Here is a 14,222-nt window from a genome sequence, read left to right on the forward strand (position 1 = left end):
CTTCTACCTGTTTAGCAGTGTTCTCCTGTATTTCTTTAAGTGAGTTATTAATGTCCTTCTTCAAATCTTCTACCACCATCATGAGATATGATTTTGAATCCACATCTTGCTTTTTGGGTATGTTGGGGTATCCAGGATTCACTGTGGTGGGCGTACAGGGTTGTGATGGTACCCAGTGTTCTTGGTTTCTGTTAGTAAGATTCTTACATTTGCCTTTCACCATCTGGAAATCTCTGGTGTTAAAGTTCAAGCTTTCCTCCTGTGATTCTGTTATCCTCTGTCTGCACTCCTGGGAATCCCACCTGAGTCCCAGTGGTCAGAGCACTCTCTGCAGGCAAGCTCTTGTCTTGCAGGGCAGGTGTCCAGAACTCTGGATCTCTGATCCACCTTCTGAATCTTGGGATCAGAGCCCTCCCTGTAGGCTGACTCTCCTCTGGTAAGGAAGGTGCCCAGGGATCAGGGTCTCTGCTCTGCCTCTTGCTATCCCGAGGTGATCCTGAGGTACCAAGCTCCCGTGGTGAGCCAGAAGACCTGTGGCATAGAGAGTTCTCCAGAGCTCAGTGGCCTCTTCTGTGATCCTGAGGTCCTGCAGCATGGAGTGTCCTCTGGAGTGCTCACTGGCTTCCACTGGGCTTCAGAAGAGAGATGGTGGGGGTGGCCCCAACTGGACTGGAGCCCAGCCTCTGCATGTCTCTCCTTCAGGTATCTGCTTCAGTGATCCTAAGATTGCATGGAGAGTCTTCTAGGGGCTGTGGGGGTGTCCACAGAATCGGCGTCCGAGTCGACCTGGTGCTGGCATCAACCAGAAGGGACTAGTGCCCCTGGTCAAGCCGGATTTCTGCTTCTCTAATGCTATCTCAGGCTGCAGGCAATTGTAATGGAACCGATGTGGTGCTCCACACACCAGTGATCCTAAGATCACATGGAGAGTTCTCTAGGGGAGGTTTCCACTGACTTCTCGCCCAAGGCAACCTGGTACTGGCGCCAACCAGAAGAGACTAGTCACATGATGTTTTTCTTGAAACCGTCTTGTAAGAGCATGTTTTGCTGCAGCAGACATATTTGAGGATGTTTTGCTGAAGCAGACATGTGGGAGGGCATGCAATGCTTTGCTGGAGCAGACACTTGAGAGGGCACAGGATATTTAGAAAGAATATAAATATAACCCCACAGACACGCAAGGAGGCTCTTGTGTTGGTTCATCCTGCAATGCTTTGCTGGTTTTCGCTGATCTTCACTTGTCATAATTTCATAAAGAGAAACATGCCAAAGAACATCTCATGGTATTCTGGCTGCTGCCAGCCATCTCTTAGGACTCATGCTGATTCCTCAGAGCCTTGAGATTTCTTGTGGGTCAAGCTGCTGCTACTGCTTTGTGTTTCCTGTTGCTGATTGGTCTGGACTACTGCTATTGATTTGTATTTGGAATCGCCCCAAAGAATGACTTCTAACCAAGTCTACATTGTCTTATTAACCATTTCCTTCCCTATATTTGATGAGAAGGCTAGGAGGGAGGTTGAAGCATCTATGAATTCTTATTCAAGTAGGTTTTGCTGGCATTGCCTCCATTACTGGATTTACGAAAGAAAATGACACAGTTCATTGAAGGGGGTGGCTCTACTTTCCCTGAGTAGAGAAGTTGAAGTGACAGTACTGGAAACTTCTTGACAGGTAAACTTGTAAATAATAAGGCATAAAAGGCACAGCTCCCACATTCTAGAGAATTACTCCAACCCATCATTTATCTACCTATGAGTCAACTACCATGCACAATTCAAACACATTCATCCCCATATCCATCAGCTCACCAAATCATCCTTTCTCTTAAGCTCACTCAAAGCATCATGCATCCATCCCCTACCAATTTGTAAGTTAGATTACTAATACTTAAGTTCAAAGAATTGGAACAAATTACCTCCCATAAACAAATTCTTCTATAAGTTGATGCCATCTGTTATCAAATGTCTTTTGCTGATCTTCAGGTAGACGCCAATTAATAATCTGGTATGATGAGTTTTCATTTCTAAAATCTAAGAAAACATGAACTGAGTAAAATCTAAATTTATCACAATATACCACACATTACTATTATGATAAAAACAGTTAATTTAATTAATGTCTCCTCTTTGTGGAAATTTGATTTTTGTTTTCAAGTGGGCTTGCATTTCCTTTAATCTACTCAATTATGTATTCTCGACATATTTATTGATACTTTACAATAATTCAAGAATTTTTAAACAGTCTACATAATGAAATATTCTAATAATGCCTTTCATGTAAAGACATAGCTACCATTTTTCACTTTACGGGTAAGGAAACACAGAAGTAAACATTCTGAAGGATGTAATTCATCAACTTTGTCACTGTAGTGAGTTAGAGTTTTCTTTTAATTACAAGTCAGTTTGATTGCAGTTCTCTGTGTTTCAAAGAAATATTAAAATGAAATAAATGAAATGTTGTTTTACTTGTTTGTCTTTTAATTGATATTCATTTCGTGTTGGTGGTTGGTTTGTTTGTTGCTTGTTTGTTTTGTGATAGAGTCATATTCTATCTTTTGATAGACTTTCAACTGACAAACCTACTTCTTGAAGCTGCCAAGAAGCACTTGGATTACAATATGTGCTAATACAAATAGGTTTTACCTTTGTTTGTTTGTTTGTTTGTTTGTTTTAGTAAATACATACGTTTCTACCTTCAGTCAAGGTGCTAAGTTAAAAAGAAAAATGAAAGGAAGGAAGGAAAATGGAAAGAAGGAAGGAAGGAAGGAAGGAAGGAAGGAAGGAAGGAAGGAAGGAAGGAAGGAAGGAAGGAAAGAAGGAAGAAAGGAAGAAGGGAGGGAGGGAGGGAGGAAGAAGGGAGGGAAGAAGGAGAAAAGTCTGCATGTCCCAACTGGCCAGTGTGGCTCTTCCCTTATGACTCATTCACAATGAACACTATGAGTTCATTATGAAGTTTCACTTCTGACAATTTAAAGCTATATCTCTCATCTTACATTAGAAAAAAAAAAAAACTCAATTCATCCTCTCTTGCTATTGATGACAATTTCAAGTCAAAATGAGTAGGCCAAAACCAGAATCCTCAAGTGAACTTAACTAGAGAGTTTCAATCATTTGTGTTTGAAGACAGACTAAAGGGTTGGGAACTTCCTTTTGTTGTTCATGGCTCATGTGACACAGTCCCAACCTAACTTGGTATCTTAGACTATTGGAGACTACAGCAACAACTGTGGCTGACTCTCCTCACTGAAAGGCCTCTAATCTGCTCATCTGCCAGGCAGTGTTCATAATAAACTGTAAGGATGGATTCCCTACACAACACAATATACAGGTGAATAAATCCAACTGGATGCTTATGCCTACATAACAAAGACATCAATCACCCAGAATCCTGGAAAATACCCTTTCTATCCCTATTGTCTGCAGAATTTTTACATGTTATTAAAATGTTCCATGGGGGGATAAAAACTCTCAAAATTTCTATGACTGTGGCAATTCTTTTTGATGATGTTGGTTGGGTCTCTCTGGGGAAAGTTGTAAATATAAGAAACTTAGAAAGACACTCACCATTGTCAAGGGAAATAAAGCAACAACCAAAAAGAGATTAGGAGAGAGGTAGGGGACAGCTAAACAAAACTGAAGATTATACACACAACACATATGGAAATCCACTAGTTTAGAAGCTAATTTTAAAAGAAGAAAAGGCAATCTCAAAGGGCCAGTGAGATGGCTCAGCAGATTAACGCACTCACTGCCAAGGCTGGTGGCCTGAGTTTGACCCCTAGGACTCAAATGCTGGAAACTCCTGCAGGCTGTCCCTTGATCTCCACACATAAGCATGCACACTCACATACACACAGTCAGTAAATGAATTTACTGTCAAAACCATTCATAAAACATGTTTTAATTTGTTTAAATAGAGGTGTCATGCACACTTAGATAATGTTGATCTCAGAAGTCAAGAGTGATCGAACAAAAATCCCCAGTGCTAGTGTGGGACACATTCCTGTGAGTTGTTGATCTGGAGGCCAATGAAGCCCCCAAGACAGCATAGGTAGTTGCCATTGCTCTTGATTGCCCAGCAGAATTGACCACATAGCTGAGGTCACCATAGACTTTGGTTATAAGGCAGAGCAAACTCAAACTGGAACTAAACGTGGAGCTTCATCCCTTCAGGCCACAGATGCTACACAGGACTCTAGGGGGCAAAAATCCATCAATATTTTTACATAAATGATGGGCCTCCCATGTTACAATAATGACCTGCAGGGGAAATGTTCCCAGTGTTATGAAGGTGATCTTCTACCTTCTGACTGGATTTAAAGCCTCTTGTACAGGGGGAAATCCAGTAACAAACTGTAACTTTCTTCAAAAGCCGATGGCTGGGGGGGGGGGGGTGGTGGCATATTTTGTACGGAAGAAATTACTACTTTCTTTAACTACATGGATATGTTTTTTAAACCACATTAAAATACTTTTGTTTATGCCAATGGATTATAATTTTTTCTCTCAGCCTTCATTAGAGAATTTCTTTGTGTAGCCAACTGCAATGAATGCCCAGAACCATGTCTGCTCAGCATTTTGAAAACATCGAGTGTCTGGCTCTATCTACATCACTCTCTTGGGGGATCAGGGAATGCAGCACAAGAGGGGAGGGAAAATCAGATAGGAGCTGGATGGAGGGAAAATGGGTCACAAAACACTATCTTCTGAACATGCAATGGCTGTGACCTCATTACAGCTGTGATCACCTACACTGGACCCGACTGCCAGACAGGATGAGGAACAGTTCATGCAATTCTGCCATTCTTGGAAAACCACTGCTGTTGACTGTCCATGGATACTGAGGAGGGCAGTCATTGTCATCAGTGGTTTGGCCACTAGTGAGCTTCCTAAACTCCAGTGGATCGTCCTATTCCCAGGCTATTTCCAAGCCTGTGCAAGAGGTGACATTAGCTAAAGATGGTTGTTTCTCTCTGTCTATCTCTACTCAGATCTACTCAGGCACTCATCCTGAGTGAGAAGGAGGACTTCAGATTTTAGGAAGGAAAAGACCGCTGGCAGTAATTTGCAAGCTAAACCGGCAAGGACAGAGTGGTGCATGAGAGAGCAGAGTCCTCTGTGAGACAAGATCTGGAAGTGAGATTTACTAGGAACAGGTCAATCCAAACTGCCCATTTCAGTGGTGAGCTATAGAAACAGTCAAGTGGAATGATATCCAGATTGTACAAATGACCCCTCTCTATGCCCTTATCCTTGATTCGATTATTTTCCACACAGAAGAGTGTCAGTTGGCTGGAGACAATTCACATTGTAATTGTGACTCCTCTCTCTCTCTCTCTCTCTCTCTCTCTCTCTCTCTCTCTCTCTCTCTCTCTGTGTGTGTGTGTGTGTGTGTGTGTGTGTGCATGTTTCCCCAAGTCTTTGAATTCTGTTATGTAAGAATAAAAGCATATTTTAATTTCCTTAGACCCAATAATAGTTTATCAACTCTGTCTTACATAGTGAATAAAACAGCTATATATTAAGTTCCTTTGGACTGAAGTAAACAGTGGTGTTAGAGAAAGGGAGGCCTGCATGCTAATCTGGAAAATGAACTCTGATTGAGGGACTTCATCACATTTCTTTCTGTGTCTTTTGTTTGTTTGTTTTTGTTTCTATTTTACCAAATCTTCACTGCAAATAAAAACCAGCCTGCTAGAAGGGATAAAGGTTGTCTGGTAACCCAGAACACTTATACAAACATGTCCTGGCCTGAATATTTGTATCAAATCACTAAGGATCAGTGGTGTTATTGGATTCATCCCACCAAAACAAGAACATTTACTTGAGATATATGCTTGATAGGAAGTGAGGCATACAGGAATTGTTATGTTGTTCAGTTGTTAAACTTCTTGGCTAGTGTATGTAAAGACAAACATTGGATGCTGAGATTCAAGTGTTTTGGCACATACATATAATCCCAAAACTCAGGAAGCAGAAGAAGAAAGACAAGAAAAATCAATGTTATTTACTACAAAGAAATTTTGAAGCTATTCTGGGATACATGAGACCCTTCGTCAAATCTGGGATACATGAGACCCTTCGTCAAATCAGATAGATAGATAGATAGATAGATAGATAGATAGATAGATAGATAGATAGATAGATAAAGTTAATTGACAATGAGTCTAAGAATGCTTGTTATAGGGAGGAAAAGAACTATAACTTCCAACCATTAAACCCTCCTTCCTGGAACTAATCCAATATTTGCAATTTTGTATAAACCCAAGAAATATTTAATCCTTCACAATACATTATATAGTTTTCTAGGCTGAATAATCACAGAATGAAAGTGACCAAAACAGCTAATTAATGTTTACATGGTCAATGCAGAGCTTCAATTTAAGGTGAGGAGAAATAATCTAATAATGTTATTTCTGCATTCATAAATCCACTCAAATTCTACTAAAAAAATAAGAAGAAAGAATAACTCATTATTGCATCTAAAGTGTCCAGAGCTCATGGATGTTGAAAGGACCTCTGAGTTGGGTGTGGACGGTGACTTGTGCTTCCAATGCCTAAAGTTGAGATGCTAAGACAATAGCACTCCCCTAAGTTTGAGAACAACTATGGCAATGTAGCTGAGATCCAGTGAAAGCCTAGAGCTATCTCAGAAAAATTAAGACACATAAAATAAAATGAAAGAAAAGAACACAAGAACGGGGGCAAACAGGACGTCATTGTGGGGTAGCAAGAGAAGAAAAAGAGAAAGAAGAAATGAAAGACAAGATACTTTAGGACAGCAACACTCAAACCTAAGACTGAAGGCTGCCAGGTCTACAAACGTGGGGGATTTTGGTGGACTGTTTTGTGCATAGCTTATTAAAGGAACAGAATCTATAGCCTTGAGCAATATATCAAACATTGTGAAACAAGCTAAAGGGGCTGAGCATGAACTGCATCTATAAAGTCAGAATGTGAAGACAAATTAAATGTATAGGAAGATATCCAGTGAACAAGGAAGGGACGTTCTCTGAGCTTCTGTGCCTTAGTCTATCAGCAGGGATTAATGATCTTCAGTTTGGTTCTGAGTCTCTATTTATTAAACTAAATAGGAACTTCTGGCATAACTGTACAGAGTTTTGGGAGAGCTACTGATTTTTAAGAACCTGAGGTACTACCAATCCCTGCCTTGATTTGTATTCTTCCAAAGCACTATCCAGTCCAACATTCTGTGAATTTTTTTCTCTTGCTGTATATTCAATATGAATGATGAGGTAGTCCTTCCACTCAAGGATACTGAGCAGTGGATATGTAACGAACATGAATGAAGAACTGAATTTGTAGCTATAACTTTAAATGTATGCAATCATCTACTATATATATATATACAGGCTGTGTTAGTAAGATGTTTTTGAATGTACTAATATTGGCCTATAAATATAACTGAATGTTTTCAATGTGTTAAAAAAAAAAAAAAGAACCTGAGGTCATCTCAATCATGCATACTAAACATTGGACTCAAGTATGAAGGTCACTAGAAAATATTTCTCAAAAGGTAGGTATCATTGAAAAATAGAAACTGATTTATGTGCCAATGAACATAGAGATCTTTATATAATTAGAGTCCTAAGTATGGTAGAATACATCTATTCAGCACTACTTTCAGACACACTTGACATAAGAACTTCTCACAATGATCAATAACATTGGGTATTGTTGACTGTGAGCAACCCTAAAGTAATGAGATATTTAATCTATTTTTATTGTCATAACAAAAATATCTGACATTCTTAATTTATATTTTAAAAAAATTGATTGAGATGGCTCAGCAGTTCAAAGTGTGTACTACTCTTAGAGAGAACTCATATTCAGTTACCAACAACCACACCACACAGGTCTATAACTACCTGTTAGCTCCAGGTCCAAGTGATCCAACCATATCTTTTGGCCACCGTGTGCACTTGTACTCACATGCCAAAACAAACATATAATCACACACTAATATACATAAATTGAAAATAAAAAAATCTAAAAAATTATTTTGCTCATAGTACTAAAGATTGACAACCCAAGATTGGGCACAGTCACCTGAACAGCCTCTGATGTGCTCTCACTGCATCACAACACAAAAGTGTCATGTGTGGGTACAAAAGTCACAAAACCAAACAAAAGAAAGAGGCCAGGTAAGGGCAGGTTCATTCTTTCATAAATACCTACCCAACTGAGAACTATTTCACCCCTGGGAAGATATTGTAAGTCCCTTCCAAGTGTTTACCTTAATAGGCAAGTCAGATTTTACTAGGCTTGCCTCTTATAGATCAATAATTATTGAACACCATTACATTAAAAACCCTGATTCTAGCATATTAAGGTTTGGGGTACATACTATAATCATAATCAACCTATACCTGTAAGTAAGTAAATTACAGAAGTATATCATACGTGGCCAAGCCTACATAGTCTAATGAGATCTATAAAACTTACACAAACATACACACATTCATACACCACAAATTAACTCTCAATAAGGCCAAATACAGAACTTTTGTCAAACAGTTCTATACAAAAGTCATCATTTATTATTTAAGTAATTTATTGTAATAATTGATTTTAAAGATACCTGGGATATCACCACCTTCATAAAGAAGTTTGGTCACATTATGACCACTGCCATGAAGAATTTGCGATACACGGTTCATCAGTATATAATGGCTGGTACCTAGAAACATTAGATAAAGTTCATTTTTTGTGGAGATTAAGGAAAATTGTTCTAATTACCATAGATAGCCAACATAAAGAAATCCAAAACTAAGTGTCAAAGCACAGAATGCCTCAGGATGCCTCAATAGAAACCAACTCTTACATACCCTCAATTACATTGTAACTGTCCCAACCCGCAGGACAGTTGAACAGGGTCTAAGGAACCACCTGTTGAAAGAATGGGGGACAAGAAACATAAACAACAGACAGCAAGTCTGAATGATCAAGCTGACACATTTTATTTTTTCAAGGCAGGTTTTACACCCATAGAAGCAGGATATGGGGAGGGGGATGATGGAGAATCGCTTTGTTTCTGGAGGAATGTACCTGTTTCAAAAAGCAGGATATTGACTAGGTAAAAAGTTCAGCAGGAAAAACAGAATAGAGTGAGTTACTAGGTACCTGTTCACAAGATCTATAGATATTGGTTCTTAACTGGGGGTAGTACTTTCCTACAGAGGCCTCAACTAAGCTAGTACATTTCCACTAAGGACAAGACTTTGTAAATAAGAACTTATGACTGACAAGGTAGTTAACATTCAAACAGGGTAATTCCCAACGGGTAACACCCAAGACATGAACCCAGAACTTTGGCCAATGGCAATCTTTCACTAAAGATATGAGGGTCATACCTGGAGAAATGGCTTGGCAGTTAAGAGTGCTTGCTGTTCTCACAGAGGACTTGGCTTAAGTTCTCAGAAGTCACATGATGGCTCATAACCATGTGAAACTCTAGTTCCAGGAGATCCAACCCCTTCTTCTAACCTTCCTGGGCTTTCCATGCGCATAATACACTAACATACATGGAAGCGAAACACTCATGAATGTAAAATCAAAATAAATGAAATCCTTTTTAAAATTTAGACATTCTTCATCCTATGGTGCATGTATATTTTCCACTGTATCTTTCCCTCACTGCTGTCCTTGGGCTCCAAAAAAATAATTTTAATCATGGAAAATATATCACAATAGAATGAGTGATATCTTTCTCTGGAATTTTATATTATTGCTGAGAACAGAGATGGAGTATCTAAAATATTAGGGAAAGAAATTTTCATAGGGATAGAGGGTTTGGAGACCCCACATAAGAAGTTTCTCTTCTTGGACCTGAGTTTATACCCTTGTGAATAAAGTTATCTAGGATCACTATGAGTCTTAAACCATGCTGAAATAGTCACAAAAAATACCAGATGCATGAAAAACTGAGGCAGCATGATTCTACAGCAACCCTGGGCTGCTAAGAAAAGAGAATCCTTGGTAAAAGAACAAGTACCATCACACCAATGTCTTCTCCTCAGCCACAATTTCTTTGGAACTTTGTTTTGAGTCCAGAACTGAAGCAGAGAAAGATAAATTAAGAAAATAAATAGAAATTGTAAAACAAAAGCCAAAAGGTCGAGGTGTTCCGGACCTGGAAGAACCATAATAATAAAGTTGAGGCAGAAAAGTCAGGGAAATTGAATGTATCTGCTGCATAAATCACTCCTTCCATTCCCATTTGTGTTGTCTGAACACAGCACATACAGAAGCTACCACACCTGAGGAGTCCTGCTCCTGCTCTCAAGAGACTGAGAAGAAGGAGTGCCCAGTGAGGCAGCCATTCTAATGGATGCTCATGAGCAAGGTTTCTTCCAGAGAAATGCAGAGAACTTCAAACTGCACAAGCTAAGCCAGTGGGACAGAAAAAAAAAATACCCTAAAGTATCAAGATCTGGCGTCCATACAATCCTTACTTCTTCTGCACACACACACACACACACACACACACACACACACACACACACACACAAACACAAGAAAAGAAAACCAAAGTTAACAAAAAATGCCTAGAGTAGAAGAAAAAGTCTTCCCTAAGGATGAACATACCTACTGGTGATCCAATGCAAAATCATTTTCCCTAAAAACATTATACGGCCTGAGCAGTCTATATTTAGTAATATATGTTTATATACATGCACTTGTGTGTATGTGGCAACAATTAGAGAAAAAGTTGCCCTAGTATTGAAAAAGAACAAGAAAATGTGTTTGCAAAGGTGTAGAGAGAGGAAGGGAAAGGGGAAATGGTATAATTATGTTATGATCTCAAAAAAAATAAAACAAGTATTTTTAAAAGCAGATGGAATGTAGCAGCAGAATTTTTAACACTAGTATGCAAGACCCCATTCTAAAACTACTCCATAAGAATTTTTATGCAACATTAGAAAGGTGAGTTGTACTCCTGCAAGAGGCAGCCCATGCCCGTGACCCTTGTGTGCCTCTCAGAGGAACAGAGAATAAGGTTCAAGTCGATGACTGTAGTTTGTGTTTCTCTCCACTGCTGAGGTCTACTGACTCCATCCCTGTAAATGCTCTGAGAGTGGCGCCCTGCCATTTGAGAGCAGCTGAGAACAAACATCCCTTTATATAGATACACTTTTAACTTTTGCATTCTATTATCCTAGACAACCAAAAAGTAAGTAACATGTGCACCATAAAATACAGAATTATAGCACCTATTTATCTTCAAAATTGTTGAGAACATGGGTAAATCACACATGGGCCCACAGAACCCTCCTAAGGACGCCCACTCAACCTCTCAGTTTTAACTTGGTAGAAAATATTCCTAATACTCACCCTTTAGAAATGTACAATAATTCTCTAAATATTCTGCCCCTGCCACTGAGAAAGTTCTAGAATGCTAGGGCTTCAGACTCAGGTAAATCTTTGACACCAGTCCTTATATCAAATACTTCTGCAGCACTTAAAATAAAACTTCATTCTGTAAGCCACAATTACTATGACACCTAAACCACACAATGATCCAACAAAGAAAGAGAACTTCAGACCAATTTCCCTTATGAATATCAACACAAATATACTCAATAAAATACTCGCAGACCTAATCCAAGAACACATCAATATTATTATCCATCATGACCAAGTAGGCTTCATCCCAGGGATGCAGGGATGGCTTAATATATGGAAATCCATCAACATAATCCACTATATAAACAAACTCAAAGACAAAAACCACATGATCATCTCCTTAGATGCTGAGAAAGCATTTGACAAAATCCAACACCCCTTCATGAAAAAAGACTTAGAAAGATCAGGAATTCAAGACCCATACCTAAACATATTAAAAGCAATCTACAGCAAACCAGTAGCCAACATCAAAGTAAATGGAGAGAAACTCAAAACAATCCCACTAAAATCAGGGACTAGACAAGGCTGCCCACTTTCTCCCTACCTATTCAATATAGTACTTGAAGTCCTAGCCAGAGCACTTTGACAACAAAAGGAAATCAAGGGAATACAAATTGGAAAGGAAGAAGTCAAAATATCACTATTTGCAGATGATATGATAGTATATATAAGTGATCCTAAAACTCCACCAGAGAACTCCTAAACCTGATAAACAGCTTCAGTGCAGTAGCTGGATATAAAATTAACTCAAACAAATCAGTGGCTATTCTCTATACAAAGGATAAACAGGATGAGAAAGAAATTATAGAAACAGCACCCTTCACAATAGTCACAAGTAATATAAAATACCTTGGTGTAACTCTAAGAAAGTGAAAGATCTGTATGATAAGAACTTCAAGTCTCTGAAGAAAGAAATTGAAGAAGATCTCAGAAGATGGAAAGATCTCCCATGCTCATGGATTGGCAGGATTACTATAGTAAAAATGGCTATCCTGCTGAAAGCAATCTACAGATTCAATGCAATCCCCATCAAAATTCCAACTCAATTCTTCACTGAGTTAGAAAGGGCAATTTGCAAATTCATCTGGAATAACAAAAAACCTAGGATAGCAAAAACTAATCTCAACAATAAAAGAACCTCTGGGGGAATCACGATTCCTGACCTCAAGCTGTACTACAGAGCAATTGTGATAAAAACTGCATGGTACTGGTACAGCGATGGACAGGTAGATCAGTGGAATAGAACTGAAGACCCAGAAATGAACCCACACACCTACGGTTACTTGATCTTTGACAAGGGANCTAAAACCATCCAGTGGAAAAAAATGACAGCATTTTCAACAAGTGGTGCTGGCACAACTGGCGGCTATCATGTAGAAGAATGAGAATTGATCCATTCTTCTCCTTGTACAAAGTTCAAGTCTATGTGCATCAAGGAACTGGCGGTTATCATGTAGAACAATGAGAATTGATCCATTCTTATCTCCTTGTACAAAGTTCAAGTCTATGTGCATCAAGGAACTCCACATAAAACCAGAGACACTGAAATTTATAGAGGAGAAAGTGGGGAAAAGCCTCGAAGATATGGGCACAGGGGGAAAATTCCTAAACAGAACAGCAATGGCCTGTGCTGTAAGGTCAAGAATCGACAAATGGGACCTCATAGAATTGCAAAGCTTCTGTAGAGCAAAAGATACTGTCAATAAGACAAAAAGGCCACCAACAGATTGGGAAAGAATTTTTACCAATCTTAAATCTGATAGGGGACTAATATCCAATATATACAAAGAGCTCAAGAAGCTGAACTCCAGAAATTCAAATAACCCCATTAAAAATGGGGAGCTAAAGGGGTCTGCAACCCTATAGGTGGAACAACAATATGAACTAACCAGCACCCCCAGAGCTCGTGTCTCTAGCTGCAAATATAGCAGAAGATGGCCTAGTCAGCCATCATAGGGAAGAGAGGCCCCTTGGTCTTGCAAACTTTATATGCCCCAGTACAGTGGAACACCACATCCAAGAAGGGGGAGTGGGTGGGTAGGTGAGCCAGGGGGGAGGGTATAGGGGACTTTGGGGGTAGCATTTAAAATGTAAATGTAGTAAATACCTAATTAAAATTGGGAAAAAATGGAGTACAGTGCTAAACAAAGAATTCTCAACTGAGGAATACTGAAGGGTTGAGAAGCACTTGAAAAAATGTTCAATATCCTGAGCCATCAGGGAAATGCAAATCAAAACAACCCTGAGATTCCACCTCACACCAGTCAGAATGGCTAATTCAGGTGACAGTAGATGCTGGCAAGGTTGCGGAGAAAGAGGAACACTCCTCCATTGCTGGTGGGATTGCAAGCTTGTACAACCACTCTGGAAATCAGTCTGGCAGTTCCTCAGAGAATTGGGCATAGTACTAGCAATAGATGCAGCAATACCTCTCTTGGGCAGAAGAGAGTTCCAATTGATACATATCCAGAAGATGTTCCAATTGGTAATAAGGACACATGCTCCACTATGTTCATAGCAGCTTTATTTATAATAGCCAGAAGCTGGAAAGAACCCAGATGTCCCTCAACAAAAGAATGGATACAGAAAATGGGGTACATTTACACAATGGAGTACTACTCAGCTATTAAAAACAATGAATTTATGAAATTCTGGGGCAAATGGATGTATCTGGAGGATATCATCTTTAGTNAGGTAACCCAGTCACAAAAGAAGTCACTTGATATGCATTCACTGATAAGCAGATATTAGCCCAGAAACCTAGAATCCCCAAGATACAATTTCCAAACACAAGAA

At 39.2% G+C, this 14,222-nt stretch overlaps 1 protein-coding gene across 1 annotated transcript in view; it reads right to left on the bottom strand.

Annotated features, from left to right (window-relative positions):
• Positions 1-500: 500 nt before the first annotated feature.
• The window catches only part of LOC115064992 (UDP-glucuronosyltransferase 3A1-like), a 16,096-nt gene continuing 2,374 nt past the window's right edge, over positions 501-14,222 (bottom strand). The window contains exons 2-3 of the mRNA XM_029543881.1: positions 8,602-8,700; positions 501-2,030 (exon numbers count right to left, since the gene is read on the bottom strand). Coding sequence (XP_029399741.1) covers positions 1,912-2,030; positions 8,602-8,700 — 218 coding nt within the window. The 3' untranslated portion in view covers positions 501-1,911. The remainder of the gene's footprint in view (positions 2,031-8,601; positions 8,701-14,222) is intronic.

This window comes from Mus pahari, chromosome 11 (genome assembly GCF_900095145.1).
Source record: "Mus pahari chromosome 11, PAHARI_EIJ_v1.1, whole genome shotgun sequence".
NCBI lineage: Eukaryota > Metazoa > Chordata > Mammalia > Rodentia > Muridae > Mus > Mus pahari.